The sequence below is a fragment of the Oncorhynchus gorbuscha genome, linkage group LG02 (genome assembly GCF_021184085.1).
Source record: "Oncorhynchus gorbuscha isolate QuinsamMale2020 ecotype Even-year linkage group LG02, OgorEven_v1.0, whole genome shotgun sequence".
In the NCBI taxonomy this organism is placed as follows: Eukaryota; Metazoa; Chordata; class Actinopteri; order Salmoniformes; family Salmonidae; genus Oncorhynchus; species Oncorhynchus gorbuscha.
In genome coordinates this window covers 38,536,921-38,555,222 of record NC_060174.1, presented here as the reverse complement: position 1 = coordinate 38,555,222, position 18,302 = coordinate 38,536,921, and the positions used below count along the sequence as shown (strand labels likewise).

The 18,302-nt window shown below is 48.6% G+C and overlaps 1 protein-coding gene across 10 annotated transcripts in view; it reads right to left on the bottom strand.

Moving 5' to 3' along the window:
* Positions 1-879: 879 nt before the first annotated feature.
* Positions 880-18,302, bottom strand: part of LOC124002038 (ras association domain-containing protein 8-like) — a 71,557-nt gene continuing 54,134 nt past the window's right edge. For 8 of the 10 annotated variants that reach the window (XM_046309305.1, XM_046309296.1, XM_046309263.1 and 5 more), the window contains 5 exons: positions 8,942-9,148; positions 7,101-8,077; positions 3,385-3,550; positions 3,197-3,304; positions 880-1,528 (listed from right to left, as the gene is read on the bottom strand). In XM_046309305.1, the coding sequence (XP_046165261.1) occupies positions 1,497-1,528; positions 3,197-3,304; positions 3,385-3,550; positions 7,101-8,077; positions 8,942-9,044 (1,386 nt within the window). In that variant the 5' untranslated portion in view covers positions 9,045-9,148 and the 3' untranslated portion in view covers positions 880-1,496. Of the gene's footprint in view, positions 1,529-2,741; positions 3,305-3,384; positions 3,551-7,100; positions 8,078-8,941; positions 9,149-15,822; positions 16,597-18,302 lie in introns of those variants that run through there. The other 2 variants (XM_046309313.1, XM_046309331.1) reach the window with 2 other exon arrangements.

Genomic DNA, 18,302 nt, shown 5'->3' with positions numbered 1-18,302 from the left:
TCTAGTCTGCTAAATACACTATCAGGACCAGGGCTGCTTATCATAAAGGGTTGGATAGATTTCATTTGCATTTTTGATCATTTGCATAGTCTGTTAAAAGTAGATTGTACTTGTTCCTAGTTATGCACTCGTGTCATGTTTGCTTTGTGAATAAGTTCCTTTTTATTTTCCATGTTCAATTACCGAAGCAAGTCACTGTGGTTGAGATGAGAGAAGAGGTCTAGACTGGAGCCTGGGAAATGGCCAGTATATGGTAGGAGGAGGCACTTGAATAGAGAATGAGCATGCATTAAATGTGTATGTTCAGCCATTTTGTGAGTGGACATGTCAACATAGCATAGTAATCTCCATAGCAATCGGTGCTAGGTCACACATACTCTATGTCTATTGTATTATAATCACCCCCTCCTCCCCATAGCTGCAGGTGCCAGGATGTGTGCACTACTTCCCTGCCACACCAAGAGAGACATTTTTGTAACAGACTGTGTGAGCCACCTGTGTGTAATGAATGTATTGTGCTTTCTGTCACTCACAGTGCATTGGAAGACTTGCAGTAACCATTCAAAACAGCTCCTTATAGCAGCCATTATTCATCTAGGAATACCTATAATAAATGTATAATGCGTTAAACAAATGTGCCCCGTAGAAAGAGCGACTTGAGTTTTGAGTCAGCTTTATGCACTAGCATGTGAAATATTTAGAGTTGGACATTCCCAGCAACGGCCCATCCTTGCTATATGCTATTGTGTCACTAAACCAGGCCTGTATATGCAAGTACATCTGCAAATATGATGTGGTTTCTTCAATTCTTCAAAGATGACTTTCAGAGGCTTGAACGTTTTCATTCATTCAAAACACACCAACAACAGCCAGATTATCTAAAACATAATGCCTCATCTTTTATTATATTTAAATACACAGAAAAAGTAATAATTCTCTAGGTAAAAGGTTTCCTAAATTATTTTACATTTCATACATAGGTACTATGTATCTTACTTCATATGGTATACAGTAGCCAAATGCTGTAAATATATTTATGTAGTATATACAGTATGTATATAGTATGTCAGTGGAGGCTGCTGAGGGGAGGACGGCTCATAATAATGTCTGGAACGGAGTAAATGGAATGGTATCAACCACATGCGTTTGATACCATTCCATTGACTCCATTACAGCCATTATTTTGAGCCGTCCTCCCCTCAGCAGCCTCCACCGTAGCATATGTGGTAATCTGGATAATAATAATGACAGACAGTAGTTATAAAGACAAACAGGGGTTAAATAGAATATGTGGTGGTGACATTAAAGGGATAGTTCACCCAAATCACAAAAGGACATATTGGTTTCCATACCATGTAAGCAGTACAGACAATGCATGACAACAATCCATGCTTTGGATTAGTGTTCCTGGCACTGTTTCCTGTAATTTTATAATTTGGGTGAACTATCCCTTTAACTGAACAGTGAACAACTCCTTGGCCCTGCTGTCCCTTGTTTTATCTCCATGACGATTCTCTGGATGTCACGACTGCAAGACACACAAAAATAAGTGGGGATGATGTCTCCATTCATTTGGTTTGGTTAGGAAAACACTTTTCTCGAAACCAATTTTCTTTTTAAGGCGGAAGGAGAGCTTGCTAGATAGAGACAGTAAAGCATGCCCTGGTAGTGGGTAGAAGTTGGCCCTAACCATTGATTCAGAGTCTGATTCTGAGTTATTTAACCACCTAATGGATTGGGTCATAGGGACAACTTCTACCTCAAGCATGCTACTTATATTTCCCCAATAAAGCCAGAGAAATAGTCCAAATACCTCAGCAACCGGGAGGGAGGAGGTAGAGCGCGCACACACACACACACACACACACACCGTGGAAACCCATTCCAACCAGTTAGGAGGAAACCCAACATCCCACATATAGGGCCATGGCCCTGTTTTAGTACTTCTGAAATGCATTGTTCCATTCTCTCTCCTTAGAAGTAATCACTCATCTGAAATATCATGGAAACTTTACACTATCCAATCAAGTTGGATCAGAGATTACGTCATGGAAGGGAGGAAGGAAGGATGCATGTTTAAAGTTTTCATACAGGGCCCATGACCTCACACGGGAGAGAATGGACTGTGCAATACACCTTACAGAGTTCTGAGGTCTGGCTCTCTCTCTCTCTCTCTCTTTGGAAGTCAAAGGTCACCAACATACAAGATAATATGGAAGTAATCTCCCAAACAGAAACATAAAAGCCTCTCTGACACAATAATCAAAAATATATATTTTACACTACAGCCCGATTGGTCAGTCGTTGAGCCTCTTTTATCAATTGTAAGCAGCAAAAATGTGTATTTTTATTTATTTAAATGAGGCTCACTCTTTTATACAGAAATAGAGTGGTGACGGTGTAACAGTGTGGTTGTGTTGAAACACAGCTGTCCGTAGAGAATAAGCCTGTTGTTCTGAGGGTGGAGAGACACCCTGCATCGCTGGACTGACTGGGGCAGGGGACACAGCGACATACTGTGGGGAATCATGAAGCACTCACAGCTGCACCACCCGTCTGGATGTTATAGCACAGCTGGAGTGGAGGGAGCAGCAGGAGGCAGAGCTACTGGTAGTCCACAACATGCACAACACACAGAGACAGACAGACAGACAGACAGACAGAGAGAGTGGTGGAGAGTGGATAAACAGCTAGAGAGAGTGGTGATCGAGAGAGACAGACAGACAGACAGACAGAAACAGCTAGAGAGAGTGGTGATCGAGAGAGACAGACAGACAGACAGAAACAGCTAGAGAGAGTGGTGATCGAGAGAGAGACAGAAGTCAGGGAAAGAGAGAGCGGTTGGGACGAAACAGAAAGAGAAGAGGGAGGGGAGATGTGCAACTAAGATGTTAGCAAAGCAGAGTTGAATACCATGATTGTAGATGGACCAATTTAACACATAACCAGAATGATCAGGGAATCAGATAGCATTAGAGGCGTAAAGGGGCAGTCAGAGGACAGAAGAAGGTCGTTAAGGGAAACCTTCAGGGGCAGGGAGTGGGTTGAGTGCTCCATGCAGGGACCTCCACCCTTAGTAACAGAAAAGAGGGGTGTGGCCGCCAGGCATGGCCCAAAAAAATCAAGCCGAGGCAGGGGGGCAGAGCGGAGTGAGACAGGGCGGGGTAGCGGCAGGTAGAGTGTCACACATACACACCCTCAGGGTTGAGGCTGGACACCAGCGGGTTCTGCAGGTTGCGGGGGTGTCCCAGGAACTGCTTGGCTGTGGGGCGGGGAGGCGACTCTGAGGGGAGCAGACTCAGGCCTGGTGGAGAGAAAGATAGAGGTTTAAGGTGAGCAATCATCTGAGTGAGTGTGTGTGTGTGTGTGTGTGTGGATCCATACCTCCATTCCTATATCCTTCCTGTAGCAGGTGAGCTAGTTCTAGTTGGTCGCTGAGGTCTGTGCGTGAGTGTGTGTGTGTCGGCAGGACGCCCGCCTGCTGGATGAACTGCTGCAGGTTACACTGCCTCAACTCCTTGTTCAGCTCCTCCAACTCCTCCTGCTTCTCCTAAGGGACATAGAGAGGGGGCCAGAACAGTCACACCTAATCCCAAATAGACCCCTAACCCCTACACTGACACACTTAATGATCCTATAGGCATAGGTGTTGTATAGGTCAAAAGTTGAGAATGGGCTTTAATGAGCAAATCTCTCTCCTCATTTCTCTCAAGGGAAAGAGGATACCTAGACAGTGAGACAATTGAATGCACTCAAACAAAATGCGTCTTCCACATTTAACCCAACCCCTCTGAATCAGAGATGTGCAGGGGGCAGCCTTAAATCAACAGCACCCAGGGAGCAGTTGTTGGGGGTTAACTGCCTTGCACGAGGGCAGAACAACATATTTTTCCAACTTGCCGGCTCAGGGATTCAAACCAGCAACATTTTAGTTACTTGCCCCGCGGCGCCCCGCTGAAACTGTCCTCTGAAATGTACATAGGACAGTTTCAGTCATGTTTGTATTTAGATAAAGAAGCGGTGAGGTATTTCAGATAATCTGAAATGCTTAGTTGGAATATAAATCAATCACAAATATAGAGCTGACTGGCAGAGACATGAAATGTAATTTGCAAGGTTACTTGTGCAAGTTACATAATCATAGGAACAAAGGCAGACTAACTGGCGCTGAGTTCTTTCAAAGGCTGTACTTCCTATTCTCACCACCAGAGGGCAGCAACAGCCACAGCATTCATCTCAGATGTCAGATTTATTTAACTCGGCAAGTCAGTTACAAACAAATTCTTATTTTCAATGAGAGCCTAGGAACAGTGGGTTAACAGCCTGTTCAGGGGCAGAATGACAGATTAGTTCCTTGTCAGCTCGGGGATTTGAACTTGCAACCTTTCGGTTACTAGTTCAACGCTCTAACCACTAAGCTACTCTGCCGCCCCAGGGTGGCTTGTCATCATTAACAAACCTGCTGCATAAAACTCCAGCTCGCCACTGCTGCCTGCAATGGTGTAACATTCATGAACATACAGTTCATAAGCTTGTTGCAATCAGCAAAGTATGTTTAAGTGTATAGATGCCCATCAATTTGAATTGAACTTTGAATTGAACTGGATGAAAAGAAGAGAGAAGCCACTTGTCTTGCCAACGTCAACTCTAAAGTCGCTCTCGGGGGGGGGGGTAGATAGAGAGAGATGTGCTCTACACCCTGCCGGAATGGATTAGTTGTGGGAAACAATTGACACCTGCAGGTGTGTTTATAGTCACATGTACTGGGGTTGCAGTTGTGTTTGCAGTGTACCAGGCAGCAAGTGGGTCCTTCCTCCTTGGAGAACCGTTTATATAGGGCCAGGTAGCGGAGTGGTTAAGAGCGTTGGGCCAGTAACCGAAAATGTCTTGGTTCGAATCCCCAAGCCAACTAGGTGAAAAATCCCAATTGCTCCTGTAAGTTGCTCTGGCTAAGAAATGTTGTGACTGACTAAATGAGTCAATCATCATGACGATGTGGACCAAGTCACACTCCCACTTAGATGATCGACTTGCCTTCTAATGTAGCACAGCCATTACTTATGGATCCCCAGATGGGTTGTAATAGTCTAAGAGCGCCCATGGCCCTTTCTTAATGTGGGATGTAGCAAATGCACTCAACCCACATGAAATACATTAGAATATCATTAGCTACATAATAAGATGGGGTATTTGGTATTTGCACAATCAGAGTAGCCTTCTGTTTGTTTTCTTGGATAAACCTTCCAAAACTATTCTCCTACCTTGTCAAAAGCTGTTCTTCCTACTGAAACAGAATGTACAATTCTGGGTGTATCTGACCTGAACAGTAGCCCTGATCCACAAAGTGGCTCTGGTCGAGTATCAGGTTTCATGTGAATTATGATGAGGCTTGTGTTTCCCTCCAACTGGGTAAGGCCATTATTCCCCAGGCACAGCCTCACCACAACAGCGACATTAGAGCCTCACCAATCTGTTTTTTGGGGGGCAAAACCTTCCGATACTGATATATCTGCCAATACACTGTTTTACAGCTGGGAAATAAAACAAATTGCCACCCAAAAGAGCAATTGTCCACTAACTATGCTACAGACTTTGTGACAATAATGACACATAAGAATGTCCACAAGTGTTCAGATAAGCATGAAATTCCCTTTTTTTTCATCCTATATTTGAATATCAGTTATTGTGGAGTTATCAGCCGATACCGATAACATTAAAAGGCCGATACCGGCCGACAATATCAGTGAACCGATATACCAGTCCGGCTCTAAACAACATTACCGCCTCCAACTGTAAGCAACCAGACCTGCTTGTGTCCAAGTCAAGCCAAGAAAATGCAGTTGTGCAAATGACCAGTGGTGGAAAAAGTAGCCAATTGTCATACTTGAGTAAAAGTAAAGATACCTTAATAGAAAATGACTCAAGTAAAAATGAAAGTTCCCCAGTAAGATACTACTTGAGTAAAAGTCTAAGTTTTTGGTTTTAAATATACTTAAATATCAAAAGTAAATGTAAAAGTATGAATTGAAAATTCCTTATATTAAGCAAACCCAGACAGCACAATTTTCTTGTTTTTCAAATTGACGGATAGCCAAATTTACAGATAGCACACTCCAACACAAATGAAGCATTTGTGTTTGATGAGTCTACCAGATCAGAGGCAGTAGGGATGACCAGGGATGTTCTCTGGATAAGTGTGTGAATTGGACCATGTTCTGTCCTGCTAAGCATTCACAATGTAATGAGAAAATGTATGGAGAAAAAGTACATTATTTTCTTTAGGGATGTAGTGAAGTAAAAGTTAAACTTTTCAAAAATATAAATAGTCAAGTAAAGTACAGATACCCCAAAAGGTACTGTAAACTATTTTTACTTAGGTGCTTTACACCACTATAATTGAATAATGATCTTTATTCTGTTTTGATCATTTTCTCCATTTAAGATACAAGGATAGAAGGAATTAGAGGCACTGTCAATGTCATACGAATGAGAGTACAGATTCGTATATGGGAGAGTATATCCAATCGGTCCAGATGAGAACTAGGCTGTCACAGCTAATCATACCAGTCAAGCAAGTTCAGTCAGACACCCAACAGGGGTCACATTACAATTCATAGCAAACATTCTTCCAATTAGATACAAGTTGGATTTAAGTACAAAACATTGTTTAATTTTGAGAAAGTTTTTTTCCCAATAAATATACTGTAGATCTCCCCATCACCATTGGAGTCAGAGATCATATTTACTTGTTGTTGAGTGTCATTGCACTGATAAGTGTATACGTGTGTGTTTGCTGCAGTGTGCTGGCAAGAGGGAGCGAGGGTTCCTACACCAGTGGTTCCCAAACATTTTTGATAAAGTTTTTCAAATGTTCTTGTGATCTACCAGATCACAACGTAAGAGATCACTGCAGCCCACCATTAATTGATTGACTCACTTGGTTTCCCAGGCTTGAATCAGTTTGTTCCACACCATTGACCCCCCATTTGGGTACCACTGAGCTACACCCATTGAGCTTCTTGTGGGTACTGGGTAGGTGTGTGGGTGAAGGAGAGAGCAAGCTACACACCTCTCTCTAGGGCCCTGCCCTCTCTCCTTACCTGCAGCAGTGTTTCGGCCTTCCCCAGAGCCTTGTCCGTCTCTGATAACGCCCCCTCCAGCTCCTCGCTGTGCCTCCCCTGGCTCTGTAGCTCCGCCCTGATCGCCCCTAGGGACTCCTCACCCCCTGCCTGATTGGCCCTCCCAGGCTGGGCGGCGCCCCCTAGGCTCTCCCGTTGGATCTGCTGCTCAAGCTGGGCGGAGCGAGATGAGAAGTCGTGGAGTCGCCTGCCGCAGTCGTCCATCTTGGAATGGAGCTCCCCCAGCCTCCTCCTCATCCCCCTCTCTCTCTCCACCTCCGCCTGCAGCTCTTCCTCCCAGAACGTCTCGTGGGCCAACTCGGCCTGGTTCCTCCTGGCTGCCTGCTCCAGAGCTTCCATCTCCTCCGGGAGACGAGCCTCTGGGACAGGGGAGGGGGCCGGGGAGGCCCTGTTCCAGGACCGAGAGTCTCTCTCCATGGTTTCCAGCTGGGCCTCAATGGCCCTCAGCCTCTCCTGCTGTTGTAGAACCTGCCGGAAAACCTCCTCTTTGGACGGGCCCACTGGAGGGGAGGGAGAGGGAGAGTGGGGGGAGGGAGAAGAGGAGTGTGAGGAGGCAGCATTTTGGGGAGGGATGGGGCTGGGTGAGGTCCTCTGTTCGGGGGAGTCGCGGGGAGACTTTCTGATGAGCTGCTTGGCTTTGGTTCTGGGGGAGGTGGAGGGCCCCAGGTTGAAGGTGAGGGACTTCTTGGGCTGGTTGTGTTTGAGGGGCTCTGGGTCGGGGTGTTTGGGCAGGGGAAGAGGGGTGACCCGGTCCTGGCTGGTACCAGAACCAGACCCTGGTCCATCACTGCTACTGGGGCCGGTGCGGCGCAGGAAGAACTGGACATCGTTGCTGTGCTGGCCCAGCTTGGCCAGGGACTCAAGGGGCTTCTCATTGGCTAACAGTTGCCTCTCTGAGTCCCTCAGTCTCTGGATTAGCACATAGCGACCTGTCTGACCTGTGGCAGGAAGAGAGCGGGAAAGAGATCGGGAGAGAGAGGGAGAGACAGAGAGTCACAAATCACCACACATACCAGACATCACCACACAAATACACAGTAAGTGGGCATCATGTTGACACCCAAAGTTCCATAATATATACAGTTAACTGCTAGTTGCTCTAAATCTAGGTCTGCAGTCCTTCACTCATCTCTCTCTCTCTCTCTCTCTCTCTCTCTCTCTCTCTCTCTCTCTCTCTCTCTCTCTCTCTCTCTCTCTCTCTCTCTCTCTCTCTCTCTCTCTCTCTCTCTCTCTCTCTCTCTCTCTCTCTCTCTCTCTCTCTCTCTCTCTCTCTCTCTCTCTCTCTCTCTCTCTCTCTCTCTCTCTCTCTCTCTCTCTCTTCTCTTATCAATGAAAAATATGAGTAGAAGGCTGTTGTATAAGTCTTATACAGCATATAAACATGTTCAAACAAAGTGAAATCTCCATGAGGACTCTGAAATGAGGACAAGCTCTCCCTAATGACCTGGCAGCCGCTCACGCACAGAGGAAAGGAAACTGCAGTATGCGGCTTCAGTACAGCCTGAGGGTGTGGTGACAGAAGCTTGCTCCATACCAAGTCAACCCCTTGCCCCGTTCCCCCTTGGCACTTCTTTGAGGTCAGAAAGGATGGGATAGGTGGAAGACATATGGTAATACAGGAGTTCCACCTTGCCCTATGATCAGTGGGATTTTCACCATATTGCTGAATCCTATCCAATCTTTTCAGATCTAGTTAAGTGACTATGGTGTAGGGGCCAGTCAGGGTTGGTTTGGAAAGAGCCTTAAGGATGTTGAGGGACAGAACTTGCACCCTAGAGAGGAAGAGAGACTGAGATACTGACCAATGGCCTGAGCCAGTGCGATGACCACATCCTGGCAGGAAGTCTCCTCTGATAGGCCACAGACCACGCGCACCACTCCATCCACCCACACCTTCAGCTCCATCTGAGACACCACGCTATGAGATGTGACAAGGACTTCCGTTCAGATCCGCTTGGCTTGGCTCGGATTGGCTCAGTTTAGCATTGCATGGTACTACTGACTCCTCTCTGCAAGGAAGAGAAACATGGATAAGATTAAACAACACCCTCACAACCAACCAAACTATTATACACATTACACGGAACACGTCGAACTTCCACAACGGTATCTAGCCAAAGGGGGTGAAAAAAAGTAATCCCTCAAGACACAGCAGCATAATATTGTTGCTAACTTTAACACACCCTGTAGGCATCTGTGTCACATACAAGTGGCCCATTTCCTTCTCCATCTGTTGATTATTGAGGCTATGGGTTTAGCATCTCTCCTGCAGGCTCTATACATAACAGAGCCGTTTTGACGTCAGGCCCTGCGTATGTGTGACTGAGTCTACCAGTAGTGAATGAGGTTTATATTTCCAGCCCACTGCTCCTGGGGAGCTGAGCAGAGCCGAGTATTAGCGTTCCTGAAGTTTCCTGTTGGTTAGTCAGAGCTCTGATGGTACCCTCACGGACCCGAGAGCGTCAACACAGATCTGTAACCCCAATTCAATTCTCCACTTCCCTCCTTCAAAGACGTTAAGACAGCTTATTGCCAAAGGGACAGGCAGAATGCACTGTAGCCACTGTGTGTGTGTGTGTGTGTGTGTGTGTGTGTGTGTGTGTGTGTTCCACTTTGATGCCTCCCACCAGGAGCTGACCTGGCAGACCTGGAACTTCAGAGACGGTCTCTGGGAAGAGCAGCGCAGCCTAACATAGGATGAGATTTACCTTAAGCCTGAGTGTATTTCACAGTGACGAACAGGAACAGCACTTACCACTTCCCTGTGTGCCGATTTATGACTATGCTTGATCTGCTCTACACTAATAACAAGGCAATAACATGCGCAGCCTGACTCAAAGTCAATAAAGCACACACAGAGACCTTTTTTGATTTCTATGACAGTAGTAGTAGGCTAGGCCTATAAAGTGTCTCATTTGGCACATGATAACTCAGTAAGGCCAAGGACACCAATATGGCAGTGTGATCCTTAGAAAGGTTCTGTCAACATGAGTAATAGAACATATGACCCACTTGCTGTGTAACTGGCACACAGCACAGCTAGTGTTCGAGCTCCTCCCCCTAGCCTAGCTCCTCCCCCTCCTCTCGCTGAGGTGTTTTAACCCAAATCCTTTATTATCTCCTCCCCATTGAATGTTGACTGTGGTCCAGGCGCCACCTATACGGGAGCTGCCCAGCAGGAATGCAGTGACTTCATCTGACTTCATCCAGCTTTCTTAACAAACGTCATTATTACGGTTTATATACCATTACTAGCTCCCCTCCCTGTGACCTAGCTACCCCCAACATTACTCATGATGTGGTATTTACAGGCCAAACACTGGACGAGCTGGGTAGCATCAGGGGAGCTCATTTGGCAACAGGACACAGAACTATTCACAACACCACCACACGAAGGAGTCAAAACTAAACATTGCCACATTTTTATCTATCTTCCAGTTACTCACACAGGCTGTTTACATTTATAATGCAAGTCAGGGAGGGAGGAAGGGTTCATCTGCGTATCAACCTCACCAAAAGAGAATTCTAGCACTATGGTGGAATTGTCACGACTGGCCAAAATATTTTTTCACTGTACTGCAATAACTGTGTGCACATAAAAAACTCACACACAGACCAAAGTGTGTTCACTCTAATCGCGATGAGATAAAATGAGTCATCAATCTCTATCGCATTGCTTATCTCCTTCAATAACAGCCCTCTTTCCTTCCTCTGGTATCGGTCAGGCCGAGAGCAGTGGAATGCTACCTTACAGGCCTGTGTGAGAGAGAGACGCTGGAACAAACTCTCCTTTGTCTGTGAGAAGACTAGGACTCTAAACATATACTCAGTAACCCAGTAAATCAAACATGGCATCCAACACCAACCCATCACAGTGGCCTGAGAGAGACACACCGCTCAACACACTCAGGTAGGAAATGGGAACAAACACTACACCTGAATTCCACAAAATGGCTTCCTTTCCTTGTCACTTGTATTGAATCTGCCAAACTGGACGATAGATGGAAGTGTAAAAGTTGATATAGGCCTCCAAAGATTTCCTTTAATTTATCTAGTGTTTTCAGATGGTTGTAACATCAGGTGGTGAGATAAGGTGAGGACATATTAGATAAGAAGAGGGTAACGCTTTGGATTAACAGAGGTATCTGTCCCCTGACCCCTATACATTAGCTCAATCTCATATAGCCCCTCACCAAGTCTTATTATCCAAACGAGCCCTAGTGTGTTGGGGGTGTGGCAGGTTCCCACGCAGCCTATGACACCCTGTGACAACTTCGGAGTTGAGTGTGCCATGACAAGCTGCCCTCCCACAAAAACACACCTCCTAGACAGGGAAATGTGATCAAGCACAGCAACAGGAAATAAACCGACCACGTTACTGCCTGGCTATTCTCACGGTTTGTTTGTCACAGGAACAACGGTGGTATCTATGGGGCATTACCATGTAAAAAGCCCCATGAGCACTATCATGTGAAGTTTATAGGAGAACGTACAATTTGGTGTCAAATGTAAGCTAAGAGAAATAAGGCATATGTGTTTTTAAACCATTTTCCAGGAATTAGCTACATTTTTTTTTTTACTGTACTCTAATGTGATGTGCTGTCCAAACTTGTGAAGCATAAACGTCTGTAATTGGTTCAGATTTTGTCTGGCCAGGGCGGACTGACCAAATTTCAATTACTTTCAACATCCAAGGACGTCCACTGTCAGTCGGTGCTTGATACATTGAATAGAAAAAAGAGTAGGTGTCATGGGAGGTGTCAGTAAGACACCTCCCATGAGAAGCTGAAAGAAGTGACATAATATTGAGAGAGGAGAGAGGGAAAGGGGGAGAGTGAGAGGGAGGGGCTGTCAAGACTGTTGTCAGCGTCTTGCCTTGACCACTAGATGACAGAAAGAGAAAGAAAAAAACATTATGGGCTCAACATAACAACGTGTCAGTGGAAGGGAGGACAGTAGCAGGAGACCAGTGGAAGGGAGGACAGTAGCGGAAGACCAGTGGAAGGGAGGACAGTAGCAGGTGACCAGTGGAAGGGAGGACAGTAGCGGAAGACCAGTGGATGGGAGGACAGTAGCGGAAGACCAGTGGAAGGGAGGACAGTAGCGGAAGACCAGTGGATGGGAGGACAGTAGCGGAAGACCAGTGGAAGGGAGGACAGTAGCGGAAGACCAGTGGAAGGGAGGACAGTAGCGGTAGACCCGTGGAAGGGAAGACAGTAGCAGGTGACCAGTGGAAGGGAGGACAGTAGCAGGAGACCAGTGGAAGGGAGGACAGTAGCAGGTGACCAGTGGAAGGGAGGACAGTAGCGGAAGACCAGTGGAAGGGAGGACAGTAGCAGGAGACCAGTGGAAGGGAGGACAGTAGCAGGTGACCAGTGGAAGGGAGGACAGTAGCGGAAGACCAGTGGAAGGGAGGACAGTAGCAGGTGACCAGTGGAAGGGAGGACAGTAGCAGGTGACCAGTGGAAGGGAGGACAGTAAGCAGGTGACCAGTGGAAGGGAGGACAGTAGCAGGTGACCAGTGGAAGGGAGGACAGTAGCAGGTGACCAGTGGAAGGGAGGACAGTAGCGGAAGATCCGTGGAAGGGAGGACAGTAGCAGGTGACCAGTGGAAGGGAGGACAGTAGCAGGTGACCAGTGGAAGGGAGGACAGTAGCAGGTGACCAGTGGAAGGGAGGACAGTAAGCAGGTGACCAGTGGAAGGGAGGACAGTAGCAGGAGACCAGTGGAAGGGAGGACAGTAGCAGGTGACCAGTGGAAGGGAGGACAGTAGCAGGTGACCAGTGGAAGGGAGGACAGTAGCAGGTGACCAGTGGAAGGGAGGACAGTAAGCAGGTGACCAGTGGAAGGGAGGACAGTAGCAGGTGACCAGTGGAAGGGAGGACAGTAGCGGAAGACCAGTGGAAGGGAGGACAGTAACGGAAGATCCGTGGAAGGGAGGACAGTAGCAGGTGACCAGTGGAAGGGAGGACAGTAGCAGGTGACCAGTGGAAGGGAGGACAGTAGCAGGTGACCAGTGGAAGGGAGGACAGTAAGCAGGTGACCAGTGGAAGGGAGGACAGTAGCAGGAGACCAGTGGAAGGGAGGACAGTAGCAGGTGACCAGTGGAAGGGAGGACAGTAGCAGGTGACCAGTGGAAGGGAGGACAGTAGCAGGTGACCAGTGGAAGGGAGGACAGTAGCAGGTGACCAGTGGAAGGGAGGACAGTAGCAGGAGACCAGTGGAAGGGAGGACAGTAGCAGGTGACCAGTGGAAGGGAGGACAGTAGCAGGTGACCAGTGGAAGGGAGGACAGTAGCAGGTGACCAGTGGAAGGGAGGACAGTAAGCAGGTGACCAGTGGAAGGGAGGACAGTAGCAGGTGACCAGTGGAAGGGAGGACAGTAGCGGAAGACCAGTGGAAGGGAGGACAGTAGCAGGTGACCAGTGGAAGGGAGGACAGTAGCGGAAGACCAGTGGAAGGGAGGACAGTAGCAGGTGACCAGTGAAAGGGAGGACAGTAGTAGGAGACCAGTGGAAGGGAGGACAGTAGCAGGTGACCAGTGAAAGGGAGGACAGTAGCGGAAGATCCGTGGAAGGGAGGACAGTAGCAGGTGACCAGTGGAAGGGAGGACAGTAGCGGAAGACCAGTGGAAGGGAGGACAGTAGCAGGTGACCAGTGAAAGGGAGGACAGTAGTAGGAGACCAGTGGAAGGGAGGACAGTAGCAGGTGACCAGTGGAAGGGAGGACAGTAGCAGGTGACCAGTGGAAGGGAGGACAGTAGTAGGAGACCAGTGGAAGGGAGGACAGTAGCAGGTGACCAGTGGAAGGGAGGACAGTAGCGGAAGACCAGTGGAAGGGAGGACAGTAGCAGGTGACCAGTGAAAGGGAGGACAGTAGTAGGAGACCAGTGGAAGGGAGGACAGTAGCAGGTGACCAGTGGAAGGGAGGACAGTAGCAGGTGACCAGTGGAAGGGAGGACAGTAGCGGAAGACCAGTGGAAGGGAGGACAGTAGCAGGTGACCAGTGGAAGGGAGGACAGTAGCAGGTGACCAGTGGAAGGGAGGACAGTAGCAGGTGACCAGTGGAAGGGAGGACAGTAGCGGTAGACCCGTGGAAGGGAGGACAGTAGCAGGTGACCAGTGGAAGGGAGGACAGTAGCGGAAGACCAGTGGAAGGGAGGACAGTAGCAGGTGACCAGTGGAAGGGAGGACAGTAGCAGGTGACCAGTGGAAGGGAGGACAGTAGCAGGTGACCAGTGGAAGGGAGGACAGTAGCAGGTGATCAGTGGAAGGGAGGACAGTAGCAGGTGACCAGTGGAAGGGAGGACAGTAGCAGGTGACCAGTGGAAGGGAGGACAGTAGCGGAAGACCAGTGGAAGGGAGGACAGTAGCAGGTGACCAGTGGAAGGGAGGACAGTAGCAGGTGACCAGTGGATGGGAGGACAGTAGCGGAAGACCAGTGGAAGGGAGGACAGTAGCAGGTGACCAGTGGAAGGGAGGACAGTAGCAGGTGACCAGTGGAAGGGAGGACAGTAGCAGGTGACCAGTGGAAGGGAGGACAGTAGCGGAAGACCAGTGGAAGGGAGGACAGTAGCAGGTGACCAGTGGAAGGGAGGACAGTAGCAGGTGACCAGTGGAAGGGAGGACAGTAGCAGGTGACCAGTGGAAGGGAGGACAGTAGCAGGTGACCAGTGGAAGGGAGGACAGTAGCAGGTGACCAGTGGAAGGGAGGACTGTAGCAGGTGACCAGTGGAAGGGAGGACAGTAGCAGGTGACCAGTGGAAGGGAGGACAGTAGCAGGTGACCAGTGGAAGGGAGGACAGTAGCAGGTGACCAGTGGAAGGGAGGACAGTAGCGGAAGACCAGTGGAAGGGAGGACTGTAGCAGGTGACCAGTGGAAGGGAGGACAGTAGCGGAAGACCAGTGGAAGGGAGGACAGTAGCAGGTGACCAGTGGAAGGGAGGACAGTAGCAGGTGACCAGTGGAAGGGAGGACAGTAGCGGAAGACCAGTGGAAGGGAGGACAGTAGCAGGTGACCAGTGGAAGGGAGGACAGTAGCAGGTGACCAGTGGAAGGGAGGACAGTAGCGGAAGACCAGTGGAAGGGAGGACAGTAGCAGGTGACCAGTGGAAGGGAGGACAGTAGTAGGTGACCAGTGGAAGGGAGGACAGTAGCAGGTGACCAGTGGAAGGGAGGACAGTAGCAGGTGACCAGTGGAAGGGAGGACAGTAGTAGGTGACCAGTGGAAGGGAGGACAGTAGCAGGTGACCAGTGGAAGGGAGGACAGTAGCAGGTGACCAGTGGAAGGGAGGACAGTAGTAGGTGACCAGTGGAAGGGAGGACAGTAGCAGGTGACCAGTAGAAGGGAGGACAGTAGCAGGTGACCAGTGGAAGAGCCTTTGCTTATTTCTCATTTCTCATATGGAAAATGGTTGAAACACGTATAGGGGAGTCCTAAATGATTGACACCCCTGATAAATGAAGTATTCCAAAGTTCAGTATTTGGTCCCATATTTCTAGCATGCTATGATAACATTTAGCTTGTGAATCTACGAACTTGTTGGAAGCATTTGCAAGTCTTTTTAGTTGTGTTTCAGATCATTTTGTGCTCAATATAAATGAGTGGTTAATAATGTATTGTGTCATTGTCACGTCTACTCCTGCTCCACCTCTCCAGCGCTCGACGTCTCTAGTTTTACTAACCATCAGTCCTGGCAACCCATCATATACGCGCAGCTGTGCCTCAAGTGTTCTCTCTACAGCTCTCATGGACTCCGGTGCTGCTGGGAACATCATCGACCAGGCCCACGCCTCCTCCCTGAACTTAACCTAATATCCGCTCTCCTCTCCTTTTCCTGTCCCAAGCCCCGGATATGCGACCATTGGGATCCGGCACAATAACGCACATCACAGCACCACTCACTCTCACTGTGGGAGAGCCTTCACGGAGAAGCTGGGGGTCATGGTCAGTCTCACATCCGGATACTGGCCTCTTTCCCATGGGCAGGTGGAGAGGACCAACCAGGACCTGGTGGGGGGGGTTCCTTATGAGTCACTGTCTGGACCGGTAGGGGGAGTGGGCCTCAGAACTCACTTTGTCACTCCTCCACCGAGATGTCTCGCTACCAGTGCGTCCTGGGGTACCAGCCGGCCCTGGCCCCGTGGACACCGAGCCAGATCGAAGCCCATGCGGTGGATGAGTGGTTCCGGCGTGCAGAGGAGGTTTGGAACGCTGCCCACGAGAGGTTCCAATGCGCCGTCAACAGACAGAAGGGTCAGGCGGACCGCCACCATAGTGAGGCTCCCGTGTTCCATCCTGGTGATCGCGTCTGACTCTCCACCAGGAACCTCCCGCTCCGCTTGCCCTGTCGGAAGCTGAGTTTATGGGGCATTTCAATGTCCTCCGGAGGGTCATTGAGTTAACATACCGATTACAGCTCCCCACTAACTACCAGATCTGACCCTATTTTCATGTTTCCCTCCTCAGGCCGATGGCTCCTGGTCCCCTGGCTGATGCTGTCCCCCACGACACCCCTCCACCTCCCCTGGATGTTGAGGGAAGCCCTGCCTATGCCGTCAGATCCCTCCTGGACTCCCAACGTCGTGGGGGTCGGCTTCAGTACCTGGTGGACTGCGTCCCATCATTAGGTACATCAGTCCTTAGGTGTTATTGTTTTCTACCTCATTCAGTACTGTTCTCATGTCATCAGTCCTTAGGTGTTATTGTTTTCTCCCACATCCAGTACTGTTCTCATGTCATCAGTCCTTAGGTGTTATTGTTTTCTCCCACATTCAGTACTGTTCTCATGTCATCAGTCCTTAGGTGTTATTGTTTTCTCCCACATCCAGTCCTGTTCTCATGTCATCAGTCCTTAGGTGTTATTGTTTTCTCCCACATTCAGTACTGTTCTCATGTCATCAGTCCTTAGGTGTTATTGTTTTCTCCCACATTCAGTACTGTTCTCCTGTCATCAGTCCTTAGGTGTTATTGTTTTCTCCCACATTCAGTACTCTTCTCCTGTCATCAGTCCTTAGGTGTTATTGTTTTCTCCCACATTCAGTACTGTTCTCATGTCATCAGTCCTTAGGTGTTATTGTTTTCTCCCACATCCAGCACTCTTCTCATGTCATCAGTCCTAATCCAGGCACTTGTCATCTCCCGTCTGGATTACTGCAACTCGCTGTTGGCTGGGCTCCCTGCCTGTGCCATTAAACCCCTTCAACTCATCCAGAACGCCGCAGCCCGTCTGGTGTTCAACCTTCCCAAGTTCTCTCACGTCACCCCGCTCCTCCGTTCTCTCCACTGGCTTCCAGTTGAAGCTCGCATCCGCTACAAGACCATGGTGCTTGCCTACGGAGCTGTGAGGGGAACGGCACCTCAGTACCTCCAGGCTCTGATCAGGCCCTACACCCAAACAAGGGCACTGCGTTCATCCACCTCTGGCCTGCTCGCCTCCCTACCACTGAGGAAGTACAGCTCCCGCTCAGCCCAGTCAAAACTGTTCGCTGCTCTGGCCCCCCAATGGTGGAACAAACTCCCTCACGACGCCAGGACAGCGGAGTCAATCACCACCTTCCGGAGACACCTGAAACCCCACCTCTTTAAGGAATACCTAGGATAGGATAAGTAATCCCTCTCACCACCCCCCCCTTTAAGATTTAGATGCACTATTGTAAAGTGACTGTTCCACTGGATGTCATAAGGTGAATGCACCAATTTGTAAGTCGCTCTGGATAAGAGCGTCTGCTAAATGACTTAAATGTAATGTTAAATGTTATTGTTTTCTCCCACATTCAGTACTCTTCTCATGACATCAGTCCTTAGGTGTTATTGTTCTCTCCCACATTCAGTACTGTTCTCCTGTCATCAGTCCTTAGGTGTTATTGTTTTCTACCACATTCAGTACTGTTCTCCTGTCATCAGTCCTTAGGTGTTATTGTTTTCTCCCACATTCAGTACTGTTCTCATGTCATCAGTCCTTAGGTGTTATTGTTTTCTCCCACATTCAGTACTGTTCTCCTGTCATCAGTCCTTAGGTGTTATTGTTTTCTCCCACATTCAGTACTGTTCTCCTGTCATCAGTCCTTAGGTGTTATTGTTTTCTCCCACATTCAGTACTCTTCTCATGTCATCAGTCCTTAGGTGTTATTGTTTTCTCCCACATTCAGTCCTGTTCTCATGT